Consider the following 21,035-nt stretch of genomic DNA (forward strand, 5'->3'; position numbering starts at 1 on the left):
CTTCACTTTAGGTTCCATTAAGTCATACACTTAACAGATGAAATGCTTACACATTTATCACCAACTCATTATATAATTAGGCAAATTCCCTTAGAGTTTTCAAACTACAATACAAATGCATTGCTTAGGATTCCCTCAAACTTATTAGGCAAATTCCCAAATTGCGTAGGATTCCCTCAAACTTAACATCAAACCTAAAACAAATATTTATTTTCATTATTTTGATGATTTTTAAATTGTTCTCATGAGTGGAATATCCTTTTACTTTAAAACATTCTCTTTTTGACCATTGATGGTATAAAATAAAGCTATTGAAATGTGCATAATTAACTTTACTCTATGTGCTCACATTTATCTTCTGGTTAACCAACAGCCAGAGTGTCCAGAATTGGTTGGCTTGGTTTTGAGAGACCTTCAAGTATATCCAATAATCTAGTGGAGCATAATAACTTTTCCAAGTTTCCTAAATATTACATTAATATTCATTTTAATGCTGAAAAAGAAGTTAGTGTTCTCCACTGTCATTGGGAGGAGCAATTATTAAAAGGATGTCCCAGAATCTAAAAGTTAAGAAAATATCCCCTCTACCCAAAATGTTGAATTTAAAATCATTATAACAGTGTTGTTATAAATACTAACTTAATGAAATTTATTCTTCTGTTTGTTTTTCTGTTGAATTTGTTTGTCATTTATTAATATTTTTATGTTTCTTTCTTTTTTTTAAAGAAAATAGACATTACCAATAAAGCTGTTGCAGAAATTCTTTCAAAAGCCACAGAATATCTTCAGCCAAATCCAGGTAAAGTTAGAAAATGTCTTGAAATATTCAGTTGTTCATTCACAGATTCTAATAACCGAGTTTTACTGAGCATCACAGATTCTAACAACCAATATTTACTGAGCGTATGGTTGACATGATCTAGAAACAATGTCCTCTATGTCCAAATAATGAAATTAAGTAGTTTAAAGTTGAGTGACTAAAGGTAGTTGCAGTGTTTCTTAGCTGATGACAAGCAGGGCAGAGACTTCTGTGAACTATAGAGACATTATTTGGATGGAGTCTTGATCTCAGAGCAAGAGACTTCTGCATGCATGCGTGTGTGCTCTGTCATGTCCAATCCTTTGCAATCCCATGAACTGTGACCCACCAGGCTCCTCTGTGCATGGGATTTCCCAGGCAAGAATACTGGAGTGGGTTGCCATTTCCTTCTCCAGGGGATCTTCCCCACCCAAGGATTGAACATGCATCTCCTGAATTGGCAGATGGATTCTTTACGACTAGTGCCACCTTGGAAGCTCTAAGACACTTTTCTAAGCAAAGAGATGCTTTGGAAACCCACTGAATATTTTGTCAATACTTTCTTATTCAGTTGTTTCTTCTGTTTTTTTTTTTTTTTTTTAATTCTGCCATCCTGTTCTAATGGTGTCAATGACTTTGAAACTGCTTTCACTTCGTGGCTCAAATGCTGATGAAGTGAATCGGATAAACCTGAGAAACACGAGAAGATCCACTGTTACTGCAGCTTCTTGACAGGAGGTCTTTCCTAGGCACTGAAGCAGGATTCCCTTGATGTTTTCCCAAGTTCTAAATTACAGAGACCAACAGAGGGCGTCCAAGCTTCGAATTCTGTGGATTTCCAAATCTGCTTTTACTTTGTATGAATTTATTATTTGTATATAATTACTATGATTCCCTCGGCTCTAGGAATCAGCACACATCCAAACATCTGAAAATCTAGGAAATAAATCTAAAAACATACATTGGATAATATATTCTACATTTTAACAGGATCCTTGGGTGTTTTGTAGGCACATTAGTTTGGGAAGCACTCGCCTAGAATACATGAAAATAAATACGTAATTATTAAAATCAGAGAAAATAAAAATCTATCCCATTAGTGCTTAAAATTATCTCAAAGATCACCTAGCCTGCAGAATAAAATCCCAGATCCTTAGCTTGGAGTTCAGTTCATAGTACCATTTTCCCCTAAGTATTTCCTGATTTGTTCTATATTAATTTCTTCTTCAGTCAAAGCAGCCTACCCTTTATCTGTTGGTTATAAACCATAAGCATTCCATCTTACACTATTTCTGAACTTTTGAGATGGGGGCATCTTTCCATCTTTATTCGGCATATTGTTATATTTTCTTTTCTGTATACCACATAAGACTTTATTTGTATAATGACATCTTGGAGTTTTTGCCTTCCAAGAACTATGTGTGAACTCCCTGAGGGCAGAGCATGTCTTAAGTGTCTCTTTTTTAAAATTATTATTTGACCACCTTGAATGGCATGGGGGATCTTAGTTCCCTGATCAGGGATTGAACCCATGCCTCCTGCAGTGGAAGCTCAGAGTCTTAACCACTGGTTCACCAGGGCGTCTCTGTCTTAGGTCTCTCTAAGGTCCTAGTAGTTAGCATGGTGTGTCGCACAGAGCTGGGATTAGTCAACCCTCATGGCCTAGGTCAGAGAAAGGATCTAGTGGCCACCCACCATTTTCCTTGGGCCCAGAAGTGGAGCTGCACCCAAGGGACCATCAACACAGACTCCTGTTCACCATGGGAGTGTTTGTCTCCTACTGGTTCTGCTTCCTAAAATAGGAGTGTGCTGCGCAGTGCCCTGGTACCATGAAATTGAAGATCATCAGTCTGGATACACTCTTGGGGGGCGGGGTGTTAACCACCAATTGGTTTGAAACACCCACCTCAGCCATTCTATTCTTAGTTTGCAGTTGATCCCTGGGAAAATGTCTTCCCCAGTGTCAGCGTCTTGACTCAGTGAGTTAGCCATGGGTAGGGTAATGATAGCCTGGTTACTATAGTATTATTTGGGAGTCAACATAATTTCTTTTTCTCATCATGGCCCTTAGCACCTATCCTAGTTAGTAATCTAGGAAGCCATGTGAGAAACTGGGTCGCCCAGGGCCCTTCCTGTCTCAGGTCTCTGACATTGAGTCCAGGGCGACCTTGATTTCGCAGCCGCATTTGTTAAATGCTATGTACCTGTCACTCTGCCGTGCCACTTTAAGGAATTACAAATGATAATGTTTTTAAGCATACAGAGCTAAGCTAGGAATGCTGAACACTATGTCGAAGATCCGAGGCCAGGTGAAAACTACGGGGTACCCGCAGACAGAGGGCCTGCTGGGCGACTGCATGCTGAAATACGGCAAAGAGCTCGGGGAAGGCTCCACTTTTGGTGAGTATCACCACGCCACTGGGAGAGCTGAGCATGCAGCCTTCGTCGAGTTTTGGTAATGCACAAAACCTTCATTTTAACAACCCTTATTAATTTTTTCCTATTATCAAGAAATGCATGTTCAGGGCTTCCCTGGCAGTCTAGTGGTTAAGACTCCGCACTTCCAATGCAGGGGCGAGGTTCTATCCCTAGTCAGGGAACTAAGATCCTGTATGCCACGTGGCATGGTCAAAAATTAAATTAATTAAAATTAAAAAAATAATACATGTCCATCGTAGGACATTTAGAACACACAGGCAAGTGAAATAAAAGAAGGTGCAGCATTACCCATAGTTACCCCCCCAGTGACGGGCCCGGTCACGCTCTTTGTTGTTTGTTGTTCTTTATATTAATACCTTTGGTTTGTTCTTGTATTTACTCATATACAGTTTTAAAAATATTAAAGTGGGGTTATAGTATATATACCCTAATTCCCTTTTGTAATCTGCTTATTCCCACTGACTATAACACGGTCCATGTTGTTAAACAATCTTCCACAGTACTTTCCACTGTTTTTTTGGGGGGGATAGTTGCTTTACAATGTTACGTTAGTTTCTGTCGTACAACAGCGTGTCGCAGCCATGTGTATACATGTATCCCCTCCCCGCCCTCCCCCTCCCCCCACCCCACCCCTCTAGGGCGTCACAGAGCACCAGGCCGAGCTCCCTATGCTGTGCGGCAGCTTCCCACCAGCTGTCAGTTTTACGTGGGCTCGCGTGTCTGTGTCAGTGCTGCTCTCCCGATTCACCCCACTCTCCCCTCCTCACCACACGTGCCCACATGTCCATTCTCTACGTCTGCATCTCTACTCCTGCCCTGCAGGAATGGGTCATCTGGACCATTTTTCTAGATTCCACATATGTGGAATATATATGATATTTGTTTTTCTCTTTCTGATTTACTTTACTCTGTATGACAGACTCTTAGCCCATCCACATCACTAAAAATGACTCAGTTTCATTCCTTTTCATGGCTGAGTAATATTGCACACAGGCCTTTTTAAAGACTGCATAATATTCCATATATCCATAGTTTGTTCAATGGATCCCATTTACTGGATATTTAGATTTTTTAATGTGAAAAAAATTTACACAGCATTTATGATAGCCACTTTCCTAGATAAAGCTTTGGAAATATCCAAGACTATGTTCTTAGATGAAATTCCTAGTGATTAAGTTGCTGAGTCAAGAGGATGCTTAGTTTTCAGGTTTTTGAAGCATAATTTCAAATGACCCTCCAGAAGGGTTATACCATATTGACACTCCTGCCAGGAGGGTATGAGAATGTTTCCCAGCACAGTTATACTAACTCTGAGAGTTATCCTGTTAGTTTCCTTTTAAATAACTGGTCATGTGATTTCTAGCAAATAGAACTGGTATCTGGGCACTGTTGTAACTTCGTTTTTTGGATTGTGTGTGAGGCAGGTTTTTTAGTCACGTTTGTCATCCTCTTTGTGAGTTTTATATTTGTGTCTTTTGCTTATTTTTATATTGAGGTGTTCATTTTTTTTCTTACTGTTCCGTGAACTTTTTCTTCTCTGTAAATATTTATCTGGCTGCACCGGCTCTTGGTTTCAGCATGTAGGATCTTCCATCTTAGTTGTGGCATGTGGAACCCTTAGTTGTGGCTTCTGGGATCTAGTTCCCTGACCAGGGACCGAACCCCGGGCCCCCTGCACTGGGAGCACAGAGTCTTAGCCAGTACACCACCAGGAAAATCCCTATGGGCCTTGTTCAGTGGTCAGAATATTTACTCTTCGTCTGTCCAATATGTTGGATGAAGTTTTGCCCCAGGTATGCATGTACCTTCTGCTGTTGTCGATAGAGATCATTTTAATGGAAAAAGATTTTTGCTTTTTGTTTAGTGGGGCTCATTGATCTTCCTTTGTGGTTTATGGCTTTGGTATCATGTTTAGAAAAACATTTCCACCTCTCCCCCTCCACTAGGAAACTGTGCAAATGTTTATTTATACTTCATTTTCATACATATGTTTTCCTTCCTTACCTTTAAATTTCCAAGCTCTTGAGTTCAATGGACAAATACTGTATAATAGGGTTTTAATTTTCTGTTCTCACAAATACATAGCTAGTTGCCCTAATACTTTATTGAAAAGTTCAACCTTTCTCAGCTATAGCTTTTCTGTTATAAAACTTTATATATAATATTTTAAATTTGTTTCTGATCTGTCTCTTCTGTTTTCTGGATCTGTACTCTGCTTTGATCAAGTACCATGTTGTTTTAAATATCATCATTTAAAAATATATTTAACTAAAATTTCCCCTAGATATTATAAAAATTTCACAGACATACTCACCTATTTTATTTTTCCAGATGAAATTTAGCGTCCTTTTAAGTTCCCTCTACCAAAAACAAAAAAATATTAATTTAATTTTATTTTTTGCCACGTTGTGTAGCTTGCAGGATCCCCAACCAGGGATTGAACCTGAGGCCCATGGTCATGAAGGCACCAAGTCCTAACTGCTGGACCGCTAGGGAATTCCACAAAAAAGCGTATTAAATTTGATTGAGATTACTTTAAATTGATAAATTGTGGGTGAATTGAATTGTTAAGTCTTCCCGGAGAATTTGGCATGTTTGCTCCTCTTGTAGTGGTAACAAGGCAAGAGATGGCAATTGAGAATTCAGATATTAGGCCATAGTAATTCATTTAGGAAACTGGGGGGAAAGTCTTTTGAAAACTTATTAAAAAAACCACCCTCAAATGTTAATTAGTCTCAGAGGGTATCAGTGTCCTTTGGAGCAATATAATGTGAATTTTATTTTATTTCCTGGGTGATTGGGACCAAGATGGCCTATCCCTTGTTCTGAAGGCTGACCAGTGAAGGGAATAGGAGAGGCTGCCGGGCAGGCCCTGACATCCATGGACAGTCCTGCAGTGCATCCGGTCAGGTGACAGGGCAGGGGCTTCGATGCAAAGATAGTTTGGTCAGCTTGGTCACTACAACCCTCCTTGTGCTCAGCTTCCAGAATGTGTGTGTGCATGCTCAATCGCTTCAGTCTTGTCTGACTCTGTGTGACCCTATAGACTGCAGCCCGCCAGGCTCCTCTATCCATGGGATTTCCCAGACAAGAATACTGGAGTGGGTTGTCATTTCCTCCTCCAGGGGATCTTCCCCACCCAGGGATCAAACCCGAGTCTCCTGCATCTCCTTCATTGCCAAAAGATTCTTTACCATGAGCCACCTAGAATCACCGCCTCCCCAGCCCCACCCCGAGTGCCTACTTTCGTCTATTGTAGGTTAGCTGGTGCCAAATATCAGGGTTCCATCCAGCTAAAGCTGCCTGTGGCTGCTCAAGGCCGGTGGGACTGGCCTGCACCTCACTGCAGGAGCAGATCCTGCCCACCCTGTGTGTGTGACACTGCCAGGCTTTCTTTCATCAGAAAGGGCCGGGAGCCTTAGAACCATCTCAAGAATACAAGGAGTATTCAATACAAGGCCTCAAGAAGACCTAGAAGCCAGAAGCTGACATGAGGATTTGTTCCCTTATTTCTATTGTCATCTTTATTGGTTAATACTTAGCCTCCATGAATGAATCCTTTTCATTGTTTACAAAGAGGGATTTTGTTCTAGTTTCTAAGGAACCTTTGGTGCCAGTTCACAAAACCACCAGTTTAAAATCAAGGAGCTTTCACCAGTGTTTTATAGTTTTCTATATATAGGTCTTTAGTTTCTTTAGGTAGATATATTCCTAAGTATTTTATTCTTTTCATTGCAATGGTGAATGGAATTGTTTCCTTAATTTCTCTTTCTGTTTTCTCATTATTAGTGTATAGGAATGCAAGGGATTTCTGTGTGTTGATTTTATATCCTGCAACTTTACTATAATCATTGATTAGTTCTAGTAATTTTCTGGTGGAGTCTTCAAAGGAAACTATTAGCAAGGTGAAAAGACAGCCTTCAGAATGGGAGAAAATAATAGCAAATGAAGCAACCGACAAACAACTAATCTCAAAAATATACAAGCAACTCCTACAGCTCAACTCCAGAAAAATAAATGACCCAATCAAAAAATGGGCCAAAGATCTAAATAGACATTTCTCCAAAGAAGACATACAGATGGCTAACAAACACATGAAAAGATGCTCAACATCACTCATTATCAGAGAAATGCAAATCAAAACCACTATGAGGTACCATTTCACACCAGTCAGAATGGCTGCGATCCAAAAGTCTACAAATAATAAATGCTGGAGAGGGTGTGGAGAAAAGGGAACCCTCTTACACTGTTGGTGGGAATGCAAACTAGTACAGCCACTATGGAGAACAGTGTGGAGATTCCTTAAAAAACTGGAAATAGAACTGCCTTATGATCCAGCAATCCCACTGCTGGGCATACACACTGAGGAAACCAGAAGGGAAAGAGACACGTGTACCCCAATGTTCATCGCAGCACTGTTTATAATAGCCAGGACATGGAAGCAACCTAGATGTCCATCAGCAGATGAATGGATAAGAAAGCTGTGGTACATATACACAATGGAGTATTACTCAGCCATTAAAAAGAATACATTTGAATCAGTTCTAATGAGGTGGATGAAACTGGAGCCTATTATACAGAGTGAAGTAAGCCAGAAGGAAAAACACCAATACAGTATACTAACGCATATATATGGAATTTAGAAAGATGGTAATGATAACCCTGTATACGAGACAGCAAAAGAGACACTGATGTATAGAACAGTCTTATGGACTCTGTGGGAGAGGGAGAGGGTGGGAAGATTTGGGAGAATGGCATTGAAACATGTAAAATATCATGTATGAAACGAGATGCCAGTCCAGGTTCAATGCACAATACTGGATGCTTGGGGCTGGTGCACTGGGACGACCCAGAGGGAGGGTATAGGGAGGGAGGAGGGAGGAGGGTTCAGGATGGGGAACACATGTATACCTGTGGTGGATTCATTTTGATATTTGGCAAAACTAATACAATTATGTAAAGTTTAAAAATAAAATAAAATTAATTAAAATAATAAATAAATAAAATAAAAATAAATATAAAAATTGTTACTGAAAAAAATAAAATAAAATCAAGGAGCTTTAACCCCCTCTAGTGGCGGATACGGCAAGTGCCTCAGTCTGTCGGAGCTTTGGTTTTTTTGTTTTTTTTTTTTTAAACTTTACATAATTGTATTAGTTTTGCCAAATTGGTTTTAATTTTCGGCAGTGGAAAGTGCAGAAGCAGTGAGGAAAATGTGTAAAATGGAGACTTTTTCGTTTTAACATTTTCTTTTCTCAGGGTCAAGATTCAGAGGTCCCAGACTGAGGACCTTGTTTCACATCATTGATCATCACAAACTTTGGGGAAGGAGTTAAATAAATATCACTGTTAATTTAGATTTGAAGTCTGCTAAAGAACCTTTTTTGTTTGTATTCTCTGTTGAAGGCAGTGCATTGATAGAAGTTGGTGAATCCATGAAGCTAATGGCTGAGGTGAAAGACTCTCTTGATATTAATGTAAAGCAAACTTTTATTGATCCACTTCAGTTACTACAAGACAAAGATTTAAAAGAGATTGGGGTAAGTTTTCTAGGCTATAAATCTGCCTGTTGCTACTTAATATGATGTTTACACTGTTTAAAATCATTAGAACATTTCCATAGCGACTCAGTGAAAGCATCATCTTACTGTGGGTGGTAAAATAATAACTCAGTTATGGTAACCTGGCTTACCAGGAAAGAGTCCTAGGACAGTTAGACCTTTATTCTGTGTCTTATTGAAGCCAGCTAGAAGCCAAAGCTCAAGATACCTATTTCTACAGTCGTTTTTCACGTAACAAAATGATTCCAGAACTTTGTACTGGTTTTTTGATCATCAAAATCATGCAATACTCGTTGCATCTTTCTTTTTTTTAATGCCACCATCTATTACTTATTTATTGTTTTAACTTTTATGTTATATTAGAGGATAATTGCAATATTGTGATGGTTTCTTCTGTCCATCAGCATGAACCGGCCACAGGTATACACATGTCCCCTCCCTCTTGAAACTCCGTCCCACCTCCCTCCCCATCCACCCCTCTAGGTTATCACAAAGCACTGGCTGGCTTTGGGTTCCCTATGTCATACAGCAAATTCCCACTGGTTATCTGTTTTACATATGGTAATGTATGTGTTTCAGTGTTACTCTCGCAAATCTTTTTTATTTTAGCTTTAAAACATGTTTTATTTTATATAGAAGTATAGCCAATGTTGTGGTAGTTTCAAGTAGACAGCAAAGGGACTCTGCCGTACGTATGCATGTATCCGTTCTCGCCCAAACTCCCCTCTCATCCAGGCTGCGTCTTTCCATTCATTGCACTAGTGATCATTATTTCCCATTACTTCTCATGGAAATCAGTATCTAGGAATCAGCATTTTGTGTTTAGTGTTGGTGTGAGTCTCTTAGTCGTATCTGACTCTTTGTGACCCCAAGGACTGTAACCCTCCAGGCTCCTCTGTCCATGGGATTCTCCAGGCAAGAATACTGGGGTGGGTTGCCATTCCCTTTTCCAGAGGATGTTCCCGACCCAGGGACTGAACCCAAGTCTTCTACACTGCAGGCAGATTCTTTACCGTCTGAGCCACCAGGGAAGCCCAATTTTGTGTTTGGAAAATGTTAAAAATGGCCCTCCAGAGCATATCTAGGAGCTTTCAGGGACCCGTAAATAATCACACACCACTTGTTTCGTGGTGTTTTGGCAGATGCGCAAAAGCAGCCTTGAGACTTCCACCCCACCAGGGACTTCTATTCTGGAGAGACAGACTGCACTGAGACCTTCTTTGGGCACCCTCTTGAGAAGCTGCCCAAAAGACCTAACTCCTGGGGCCTTGAGGAGTGATCTGAGTGCAGCTGGGGACCAGCTTGGAAATCATCTGAACTTTGGAGAGATCCCCCTTTTTCTTTTTCAGGCCCAGTGATTCTCCTGGTGTGGTCCCAGGACGAGCAATAGCATCATCATCTCATGTTAGAAATGCAGATTCCTGGGCCGTATCCCAGAGCTTCCCAGGGGAGAGTCCTGGGTGCCCGTGTAGACGTTTAGAATTCACACTGAAACTAAGGGCTATGGAGGAGAGGAGGTTGAACTCGGGGAGGTTGAACGAAAAATGAAAGCATCCATTCAGGAACTCCCAGAACTTTCTGCTACCCCGTGCCCAGCACCTCGCTCAGCAGCTTACTCCCACTGTCCTCCTTTTTCTCTTCCACATCAGGGCAATTGGTGTCTGTTCTGCTCCCTCAGCCCAGTCCTCCACTGGGCCCCAGAGTCCTTCATCCTCACCTCCTCAGGGCCTTTGCCACATCCTTCATCCTCTCTCCAGAACCTCCCTTCTTCCCCTTTCTCTCTATTGACTTCTGGTTAATGTTTAAACATATCAGCATGGCAGCCCTTGACTCCCAGCCTCACAGCTCGGCCCCTGCAGTCTACTCTCCACATTGCAGCCAGAGCAGTCTTCCTAAGGGACAAGCCCCCCAGGAGCTGCCCACTGGGAGTAAAGATCCAGCACCTTAGTCCCTAATTCCCAGTCCCTCCTTCTCTCTGTTGATTGACTGATTGGGATTGATAGCTCGCCTCTTCCCACTTGAACTCTTCACCCAGCCTCATTGAATTATGTACAGTCCCCGTGGCACTGGGCTCTCTCTCTATTCTTTGTCGTTCTCCTTTTCCCCCTTCTCCCGGCTAAGCCATCTCACCTCACAGGTCTCAGCTCAGATGTTCTGTCCTTGGGGAAGCTCTTGTTCTCTGCTGGACTTAATCAGGTGCTCCTTGTGCTTCTCTGTTTCTGTTGTTTGGGATAAAGTGCTTTGGAGTAAGGAGTCAGGTTTTGTTCACTTTTGTAGTCACGATGACTAGCCCAGCCTTTGTGCTCACAGATTATTATTGAACAGATGATCCTAGAGAAGAGGTATTATGAGCTGTGGGGACACCAAGGTATCTTTCCCAAATGCAGAACCTTTAAACCAAACACCTCCTTTGTGGAAAGACATAATATACAGTTTCTTCTTGTGCTGTTGTCCTTGAAGAAAGAAAGGAACTTCACCGGATGACATTACTCTTCCACTTGACCTGGTTCAGTAGGGTGGCTGGATACGAATGTGGATCCTCAATAGAAAGTGGGATAAATGTTCAAAATACACATAGCCTTAAATGTTTTCCCTATGCAAAAGATAATTTTTAAGTGGTACCTCTTGTTACTCAGCTCTGGTTTGATGGAGAAACTGTATACATTCAAACCTAATACTATAGATGATCAAGACTTGTGTCCAATATTCAGTAGGCTTTTCATAGTCTCAACTATGCTTGGACCTCCTGAGTGGAAAGCCCATTCATTTAACATATGCCTGACATATCTATAAAAGGTCTTGTTGGATTCAAAGAGCTTTTACAGACATTTCATCACCCATAAGTAGCCAGGTTAAGCCCACCTGTCCCCATTTACACCATAGTTGTGGAGGTCTGGAGGGGTTTAGAGACTTGCCCAGAGTCACGGAACATGTAAGAGAGGTGGTTCTGACTTTTTGTCTCGTATTTTTTTCACCCACCCATTGTGGACGTTAGAACCAGTGCTTCCCACTAAAAAGAATAGTCAAGCTACCCACATGCTTCAGTGGGAGAGTCTGTTTTGACTTCCACTTTCAATATCAAATATCTGTTTTCCAGGGGTTATAATCGTAAACTCCCTTGACCTGTATAGTGATCCCTTCTATAGTATTTCTGACATGAGAGCCCTCAGCTTAAACACAGACTGTAATGGGGAACTTACTACCACAGAAGGCACTGTGTTCCACGAATGGACACCTCTAATATTAGTAATTGTTTTACTTTGTTAAAGAGATCATACTTTTGGTCCTCTGTGTGTATTGCATTCATCAATAGCATTTATTCAACTTATTTTGTAATTATTTGGGAAATTTATGGAAGATCCCTAAGTATTCAAGAGGATACTAGAAATTTGTGCTTTATAATCTACTTCTTAGTGAGGAGTTGCCAAAAGAAACATACATTTTTGGGAGTATAGTTAATTTGGTTGGAAATTACTTGGAAATTAATGGAACTTAACTGAAGGGTTCTATAGAGAACCTTGGAAAATTAATCTAAAAACTGATACTGCATCTTTATGTTCCATATAGACACTCATTCAGTTTATCTTCCATCCATCCATCCATCTACCCATTCAATCATTCCACAAACATTCCTGGTTGACCAGCAGTGAAAGTCGCTGCTAATAGATGCCGAGTGCATGCAGAAGAAGTGTAAGGTGGGGTCCTGCCCCCTAGAATTTATGCTGAGAAAAAGCAGTGACTATTTTCATAGAAATGCCAACAGTCTGTTTGTGTTGTGTTTGAGTGTAACAGTTCTTTGAAGGACTCCTTTGTCTCTTAGCACCACCTGAAAAAGCTGGAAGGCCGCCGCCTGGATTACGATTATAAAAAGAAGCGAGTAGGTAAGATACCAGATGAAGAAGTCAGACAAGCAGTAGAAAAATTTGAAGAGTCAAAGGAGTTGGCTGAAAGAAGCATGTTTAATTTTTTAGAAAATGATGTAAGTATTTACACCAAACAGGAGACTTTAATGTGAATGAAAATGTTGACTGTATGACAAGGGTCAGCATGCTGAGGAACTTGGGAGCCTTAGTTGTTACATATTTCTGGAATTTTCCATAACCATTATCTCCTGCCTCAGAAATAGCTTCAGACATCTAGCAAGTCCTGACTCAAATCTCAGATCTGGAGAGGGTCCTGTTTATCCTGGGATTACCTCAGAGATGTGCTCAGGTCAGCCCTGGGGAGGTGGGATTGTCTTGGGTGAAGTGCGAGGTAGACCTGCTGTTGTGATATTTGAGGCTATGCTATTGGTGGTTTTGCAGGTGAATGGAAAGCCCAAGAATATGGTAATTTGCAGTCTTGCTAAAAATGAAATGTGCTCTGTGAGGCAGATGTTTGAGGAGGAGCAGCTTCCTTGGCTCATGGGAAGCCTCACTCATCATCCAGCTCTCCGAGCCTTTGCTTGTCACAGTGAAGCTTCAGGATATAAAAGCATGGCCTGAGTTTTCCAGCTGTGCCCTTGTAGTACCTGTGAACTTGGGGGTTGTGAAGGTCTTGACACAGATCCCTCAGAAATGCTAACATTCCCTTGTACCATGATTCTTGCCACCGGCTCTCATTTTATTTGTACAAGTAAAGTTAGACTTTGTGTGCATGCTCAGTCGCTCAGTCATTTGCAGCTCTTTGCCGCCCATGGACCGTAGCCCACCAGGCTCTCCATCCACGGGATTTCCCGGGCAAGGATACTGGAGTGGGTGGCCATTCCCTTCTCCAAGGGATCTTCCTGACTCTGAGATCGAACCCGCGTCTCCTGTGTCTCCTGCATTGCAGGCACATACTTTTCCACCTGGGAAGCCCAGGTGGAAATGAAACTAAACAGATGGTAACCCCCAAGTGGACACCATGAAGGTTGAAAGCCACTCTTCTTTGCCTTGGCAATGAGAGGTCATTTGGCATTTTTCAAGAACACTTGGCCACCTGCCTCCCTCTGGAGTTCCTGCCCTAAGCCTGGCCTTGGTGAGGCCATGAGCCACCTCAGCCCAGCATTACTTTGGACCTATTTGTTGAACACTCCAACCTGTTGGAACAAGTCAGAGGATTTATATATCTGCAAAACTATGTTCTACTTACAATAATTTATTAAAAGGTACATTGAAGTCTTACATCTTTTGAGTCAAGTCAAGCCAGGTGTCCTGAGCACCTTTTATGTGCCATGGTGATGTCAAGGGAAGATTATGTTCAGTGTTGACAAGACATTAATCCTGGAGGAAACAATTTGAAATTCCCATGTCCATTAGACCCCAATGCCGAGAAGCACATTCTATTATGTTTCTCCTTTTAAATATTTTATCAGATTTGTTTTCTTTTTACACTTTATGAAAAATGAGAAGCGGTATAACAGTTTTCCCTTGTTGTTTGCTTTCCCTTAAAAATACAAATTTCCTTGAAATTATCCTTGAACCATAGGCCATTTGGTTTAGTTTTGTCTTGGGTTGCCATATTGATTCAAAAATGAAGTATTTAGAGAGTGTTTTGAGAGGCATCAGATGCATGTATTCCTTATTGGGCTGCAGTAAAGATTGCCCCTCCAGCCCTGTGCCCTTTAGAGATGGATTTAAACTCTGAGGCAAACATGCTGTCTAGCCCACGTGCTTTGTCATGACCTTCATTCACGATCTTTGATAAGCTATCGCAAAGTACGCCATTAGGGAGGCCTGAATCAGTTTCTCTACCCTTGGTGGTTGACCCAAGAGACCTGTTTTCCTTCTAGTATCAATCAAAATCAGAAATAATCCCTTCCTTATAAAAGCTCAGTCATTTGTCCATTTGTTGACAGGGACACTATTCTGCTTGTCTCAAATGAGTTAACCCATTTCCATGCTACCCTGGGAGAAGGCTAGTTTGTAACTCAGGCCTCACAGAGGCATGAATTTCAGGGTTCCCCCTAAAGTTTCCTTTAGCAGGTAAAGGTGGGGTGGTTTCTTTCAGCTCTGAGGAGCATGGTCTGCTCCCTCGTTTCAGGACCTGGGTCTACATCTCCATGGAAATCGACCATTGAGATGGGAAGAGATCAAAATAAGGAAAGGGTGAAGGCCTTTGCAGGCTTCCTTGGTACTAGATTCCTTCTCTTTCTCTTCCCACCTTTCCTTGTGCTGTTTTTAGCCACAGTGGTCCTTACCCATCTGTGCTGCGGTTGCTGATTCTCGAGATAATGACAGTGCTAAGGACCTGATGGTGGTGGTGAAGATGACAGTGACGAGAGCTGCCATTTACGAAGTGACTCATGAGAGGGAGGCTGCTCTTAACTTTGCCTCTCCCAGGTTTAGAGTCGAGAAGACTCACAAGTTATTGTGGAAGCTCCGGAAGACTGCCTTCATCCTCTTCTTGTGGCAACCGCAGTTAGACCCAGAAAAGGACAGCCTTGTCTTTTTCCACGACAGTGTCTGGCTACCTCCAGGTGGTCTGGCAGTCTTGTTGAGGAGGAAAGGTCTGGAAAATGTTCTCCAGTTCCCCTTGATTCTCTGGCCAATGGGCCATTTGTAGGGGTTTCCAGGTGAGGTTGCTTATCTGTCTTCTCCATCTACATTCTCCCCACTGAGAGGCAGGGGGGCAGGCATACAAGGATGACAAACCAGCCCCCTGCCTGGAGGACAGGACCGTCTGGAAAATCATGTGGGCAGCTTGGGCCTGTGCCCACGTGGGGCTCCAGCTGCCTCCCCCAGGCCTGGTCTAGCCTGTAGAGCCACCCTCGGGGAGTGGGTGGGCCGAGCAGAAAAGTCGCTTCACAAACCCACTCTCTTCAAGAAAACAGACCTCCCGGGCCAAGACCCTCTTATCTTTCCAGTGCAGGGTCCATTCGCCCTGATCTCATCAATCAAACAGACCTCCTCCTCCTCCTCCTCCTCTGGTGTGGAAGGAAGGAAGGGGTGGTGAGAAGGACCTGAGTGGTTCACACTAACACTCCTAAGGGAAAGTGGCATCTGTTTTCCTGCCTATTGGGGGCAGAGTTGGGAATGCGAGAATCAGAGAAGAGTCCCCTTTGGCCCCCCACTGTTGTCCCTGGGGGACTTGTCAGTAAGAGTGGGGCTGGAGGCCTCGAGTGTTACTTTACCTCTGGCTGGGGGCTGAGCAGCTTCCTTATTCTACACGCAGGTGCAAGCAGGAGGCGTTTGGGGCCCCGAGCTTTCCCAGGAGCCCAGAGGGGCAGGTCTAGGATGGTTCCTTCTCTGGGTCAGGCTGGGACTGCCAGTGCCCTCAGAGGCACCCAGAGAAATGCCCCCTAGGAGAGGGGCCCTTGTGCCTCTGGCAGTGAGCTTTGAGGTTGGGGGTACAGGGTATTCAGAATTTGGTTCCCAATCTCCACTGCCACTTTTTTTCAATTATTTTTACATATTTGGCTGTGCCGGGTCTTAGTTATGGTGCTCAGAATGTTTAGTGGAGGCATGTGAACTCTTAGTTGTGGCACTTGGGATCTAGTTCCCTGACCAGGGATTGAACCCAGGCCCCCCCTGCATTGGGAGTGGGGAGTCTTAGCCACTGGACCACCAGGGAAGGCCCCCCACTGCCATTTTCTTGGGAATGCTGAATCACCGCAAGACCTGTTAACATGCTCCTCTTCTGTCTTTGCAGAGAGGTTTATTCCTCATGACTTGACATAATGGAATGTAGGTCTTTGACTTTGGCAAGAGCCAGAAATACCACACAGAAGATGCCATTTCCCCAGCTCCATGAAGGCAGGCATCTGCAGCATTCTCTATGCTCTCCTGATACAAACGCCCAGCCTGGGAACCTTCCCTCTGTCCATGGGCTCCTATGACAAATGGACTGACTAGATTCCAGATTCCTGGGTGCTTTTCATTGGTCTAGAGTGGAGTTTCCCAAAATTTATTCCACAGGATGTAGTTTGTGTTTTGTCAATAATGTCTCCACGGTCAAATAAGTTTGGGAAACCCTGGGTTAACCAAAACTAGACAGGTTTTCTTTATCACAAGGCTTTTCGGATTATATGAATATATGAAAAATTAATCTCTAAGAGAGTCCTAAGAGAGAATACACAAGGCAGTTTCTCAGTTATTTGATCATTGAACTCTTCCACACCACTGTCATTACTATTGAATGAATGAGTGTGTGCTCAGTCGTGTCCGACTTTTTGCAACCCTTTGGACTGTAGCCTGCCAGGCTCCTCTATCCATGGGATTTTCCAGGCAAGAATACTGAAGTGGGTTGCCATTTCCTCCTCCAGGGGATCTTCCTGACCCAGGAATCGAACCTGAGTCCCTTGAGTCTCCTGTGTCTCCTGTATGGCAGGCAGTTTCTTTACCTGCTAAGCCATTAGGGAATTTATAACTGTTATTTTATTGACATATCAAGGGACCTGTGATATATGGAAGAAGACATCTAGGAAGTATTGCACTAGTAGAAAGAAAGCACATCCAACAAAGAGTGAACGACCTGTTCTATGGTTTTGGCTTTGCTTCTGCTTAGTCACATGCCCCTAGAAAGTGACTTTTGGGACTTCCCTGGTGGTCCAATGGTTAAGACTTTACCTTCCAATGCAGATGGTGCGGGTTCAATCCCTGGTCAGGGAACTAGGATCCTACATGCCTTGTGGCTACAAAAAAACAAAAAACAAAAAACAAAAAAAAACACCATAAAACAGAAGCAATATTTTAACAAATTCAATAAAGATTTTAAACATGGTTCACATTAAAAAAAATACACTCTCTTAAAAAAAAAGTTGGGCTTCTCTGGTGGCTCAGTGGTAAAGAATCCACCTGTCAATGCAGGGTTCAACCCCTGATCCGTGAAGATCTCACATGTTGTGGAGCAACTGAGCCCATGCTCCACAACCAGAGAAACCACCACAATGAGAAGGCTATGTACCCCAACTAGAGAGTAGCCCTTACTTGCCACAGCTAGAGAAGAGCCTGTGCAGCAATGAAGACCCAGCACCGCCAAAAGTAAATAAATAAAATTATTTTTAAAATATGTATGTATATATATAAATTAACCTTACTAAAGACAGAGGAGTGTGGTGCAGTTGTTAACCAGCCACAGCTCTTGCACTGTAAGGAATCTGAAGCAGATTCTGCTGTGATCCTGTTAGACCATGGTTCTGGACTTGTTTAAAAGTGTGTGTAAAAGCCAAAGAGGTGAAACTTAAATCCTTAGAATTTTGCAGGGGCCAGGCTGTCTTTGTTTTGTTTATTGAGTTTTTGGAAATTTCAGGCTTAGGCTTGTTGCTTTTCCAGCCACAGAATGTGGTTATGTAAATGTGATATGATGGGATTTCATTGTGCAGACGCGGATCACAAAATGACCCAAGCGGAAGTCCATGTAGATCTTACGTGAACAGGGAGCCTGTGTTTAAAATGGCGTGCGTGGGCAAGGAGAATTAAAGTGTAGACAGATAAAGCACAGTCAATAATAGAAAATGAAAATAGCTTAGGTCTTTGAAGGCAAAGGAGCCCATGATTGGTTTTGCAGGGTGAATGTGTAGGAGGGACTAAGAAGGCAGACTTTCCCCTAAGTTACTTAGAAATGAAGTAGGGAGATGAGGTATACACTTTGGGGAAGTTTAGGAAAGAGGGGGATTGATTTCGGTTTGTGCTTTGTCTGGTTCTGGAGCTCATGGCATTCACTCTTGGAACCCCTTGCCTCCCCATCACCTCCACCCAGTGGTCCCTCCTCTGAGGCTTGTGGAAATCAGCTCCATTCATCCCTCCTTTCTGTTGCAGCCCCCCAGACATATAGAAAGCTGGGGGCAGAGCTCTGATACCCCACAGGAGATGTCTCTTCTTCAAATTTTGCATCCCCAGGTCTTCGGGGCTCTCTATATAACATAACTTTTTGATTTTATTTTCTTTCATCCACTGTAATTTGGTCTCAAATTTCATGAATGTCTTGGTTCATGGGAAAGAGACATGCCAGAGTCTTCCTGGTTCATTCCTTTGGGTTGTTTATTTCAGGGAAATTATTTTGTGCTGATGGCAATAAATATATACAGGGGGCTGGCATATCTTTGCCCTGGGGCACAATCTGCTCCCTGGCTTCTTTTCTTATCTGAAAACAGCTTGTGTGCTGCTCAGTTGCTTGTCGTGTCTGACTCTTTGCGACCCCATGGACTATAGCCCACCAGACTCCTCTGTCCATGGGGATTCTACAGGCAAGAATACTGGAGTGGGTTGCCATTTCCTCCTCCAGAGGATCTTCCTAACCCAGGGATTGAACCTGCATCTCCTGTGTCTTCTGCATTGACAGGCGGATTCTTTACCACTGCGCCACCTGGGAAGCCTGAAAACAGCTTAATTTACTTACTTTCTTGATGTGACTTAGCTCAAAATTGCCCGTAGAGACACTTCACTAAGAAAGCAAATTCATTTACTAAATATTGGCTTGAGTTGTCATTGGAAAAGTTTTATCTCTCTTTTTTCAGATTCATGAGCTTTATAGCATACACATCTCCCAAGAATATCATCTAATTGGAAAAACAGACTTTTTTTATTGAGCTAAAGCAGCTTCATAATCAAAACTAGATTTGAACATGTTTCTCCAGCATGTCTAGCTCTCTACTATGACCTGTGTGATTATTACTTTGTGATGAAATGAAATGAAATCGACGAGAGCCCAGGCAGACAGGGTTGTTGTTGGTGGTGGGGTGGGGTCTGCCCTGAAAAGCTGGGTCTGGGTCGCCAGTCTCTCCTCTATCTGAACATGACCCAGGCGCTGGCCTCCATGGAGTCATTTTCCACTTGTGCCGCAGGTAGAACAAGTCAGCCAGCTGGCCGTGTTTGTCGAGGCCGCTTTAGATTATCACAGACAGTCCACAGAGATTCTGCAGGAGCTGCAGAGCAAGCTACAGATGAGGTAAGTGCCTCCCCATTGACTACCAGACAAGGGCTGCAGAGTTGAAGTCAGTAGAAATCCATCTCTGTCTCTCTCTTCAGTTCCCCCTTCCCACTGCCTCTTTCTGTGTTGAATTTTCTTCCACTGGCTTTCATGGTTGGGTGCAGATTGTGCTGAGATAATAACCGTATGACTTTGTCCAATAGGACAGAACCTGGAAAGGAGGTCTGGCAGCTTTTCTCCTTTCTCGTTTTGCTCAAGTCCCTTATTCTATGACCTGTGTTTAGGGCAACCCAGGTTGCACACTTGCCTTGGAGTTCAGCCCTTTCAGAGAGGTCCTGTCTTCCTTGCTGACATGATGAGAGTTTAGCTGAAGGTGGGATGGCCTAGGGCCACTCCCCAACATCTAGGGATGTGGGGAGGAGTGAGATGGTCTTCAGACAGTGTGTATTAATAGTTTCAGGTGTATAGCAAAGTGAATCAGTTATACATATACATACATCCCTTGGTTGGGAAGATCCCCTGGAGAAGGGAATGGCTACCCACTCCAGTATTCTTGCCTGGAGAATCCCATGGACAGAGGAGCCTGGTGGGCTACAGTCCATGGGGTTGCAAAGAGCTGGGTACTTTTCACTTGTTTTTAAGATTATTTTCTTGTATAGGCCATGACAGAGTATTGAGTAGAGTTCCCTGTGCTATACAGTAGGTTCTTGTGTGTGTGTGCTCAGTCACTCAGTCATATCTGATTCTTTGTGACCCCATGGAGTGTAGCCTGCCAGGCTCCTCTGTCCGTGGGATTTTCTCAGCAAGAATACTGGAGTTGGTTGCCATTTCCTACTCCAAGGGATCTTCCTGACCTAGGGGTCAAACTGCATCTCCTGCATTGGCAGGCAGATTCTTTACCACTGAGCCACTGGGGAAGCCCACCACATAGTATGTAATTATCTCGAACAAGATGTATTTTTACTTTCCCAGGACAAATATCAGGGCATGTTTATAATATTGACTCTGATACTGAAAGAGCCAAAAACGCCCCTGAGTGGTCAAAGAAAGATTGCTGTGTTCCTCGTGACTTTACTGATGAGCGTACTGTTGACTTTTCTGAAAATCAGTGATATAGGTATCATGCATTGCAACCCTGTTAATTGAAACACTGGGTTGAAATACTACTCTATCTTTTGACCAAATGTGAGAACAGATAATTGTTTTACATGGGATTATCATAATGAGTAAATTTGGAGGGATTTTGGCTTAAATCAATGCAATAATTATAAAAGGAAGACACAAGATGTGTCCAGTCTCTGAATCATCCACTTTCTAAGGCAGGTAGTTCATCTCCTCCTCACATGTGTGTCTTTTCATAATTCTACCTTTATAAGAGGAAAAAGAGAAGGAAGTGATCATTGTTG

At 42.7% G+C, this 21,035-nt stretch overlaps 1 protein-coding gene across 39 annotated transcripts in view; it reads left to right on the forward strand.

Moving 5' to 3' along the window:
- The window catches only part of SH3GL3 (SH3 domain containing GRB2 like 3, endophilin A3), a 151,604-nt gene that overhangs the window by 84,728 nt on the left and 45,841 nt on the right, over positions 1-21,035 (forward strand). For 13 of the 39 annotated variants that reach the window (XM_086364283.1, XM_086364299.1, XM_086364294.1 and 10 more), the window contains 5 exons: positions 727-799; positions 3,056-3,199; positions 8,645-8,778; positions 12,620-12,778; positions 19,544-19,647. In XM_086364283.1, the coding sequence (XP_086220409.1) occupies positions 727-799; positions 3,056-3,199; positions 8,645-8,778; positions 12,620-12,778; positions 19,544-19,647 (614 nt within the window). The remainder of the gene's footprint in view (positions 1-726; positions 800-3,055; positions 3,200-8,644; positions 8,779-12,619; positions 12,779-19,543; positions 19,648-21,035) is intronic. The other 26 variants (XM_086364297.1, XM_086364307.1, XM_086364290.1 and 23 more) reach the window with 5 other exon arrangements.

This window comes from Bos grunniens, chromosome 21, assembly GCF_055505025.1.
Source record: "Bos grunniens cultivar Pamir isolate PY7600 chromosome 21, Bosgru_T2T1.0, whole genome shotgun sequence".
NCBI lineage: Eukaryota > Metazoa > Chordata > Mammalia > Artiodactyla > Bovidae > Bos > Bos grunniens.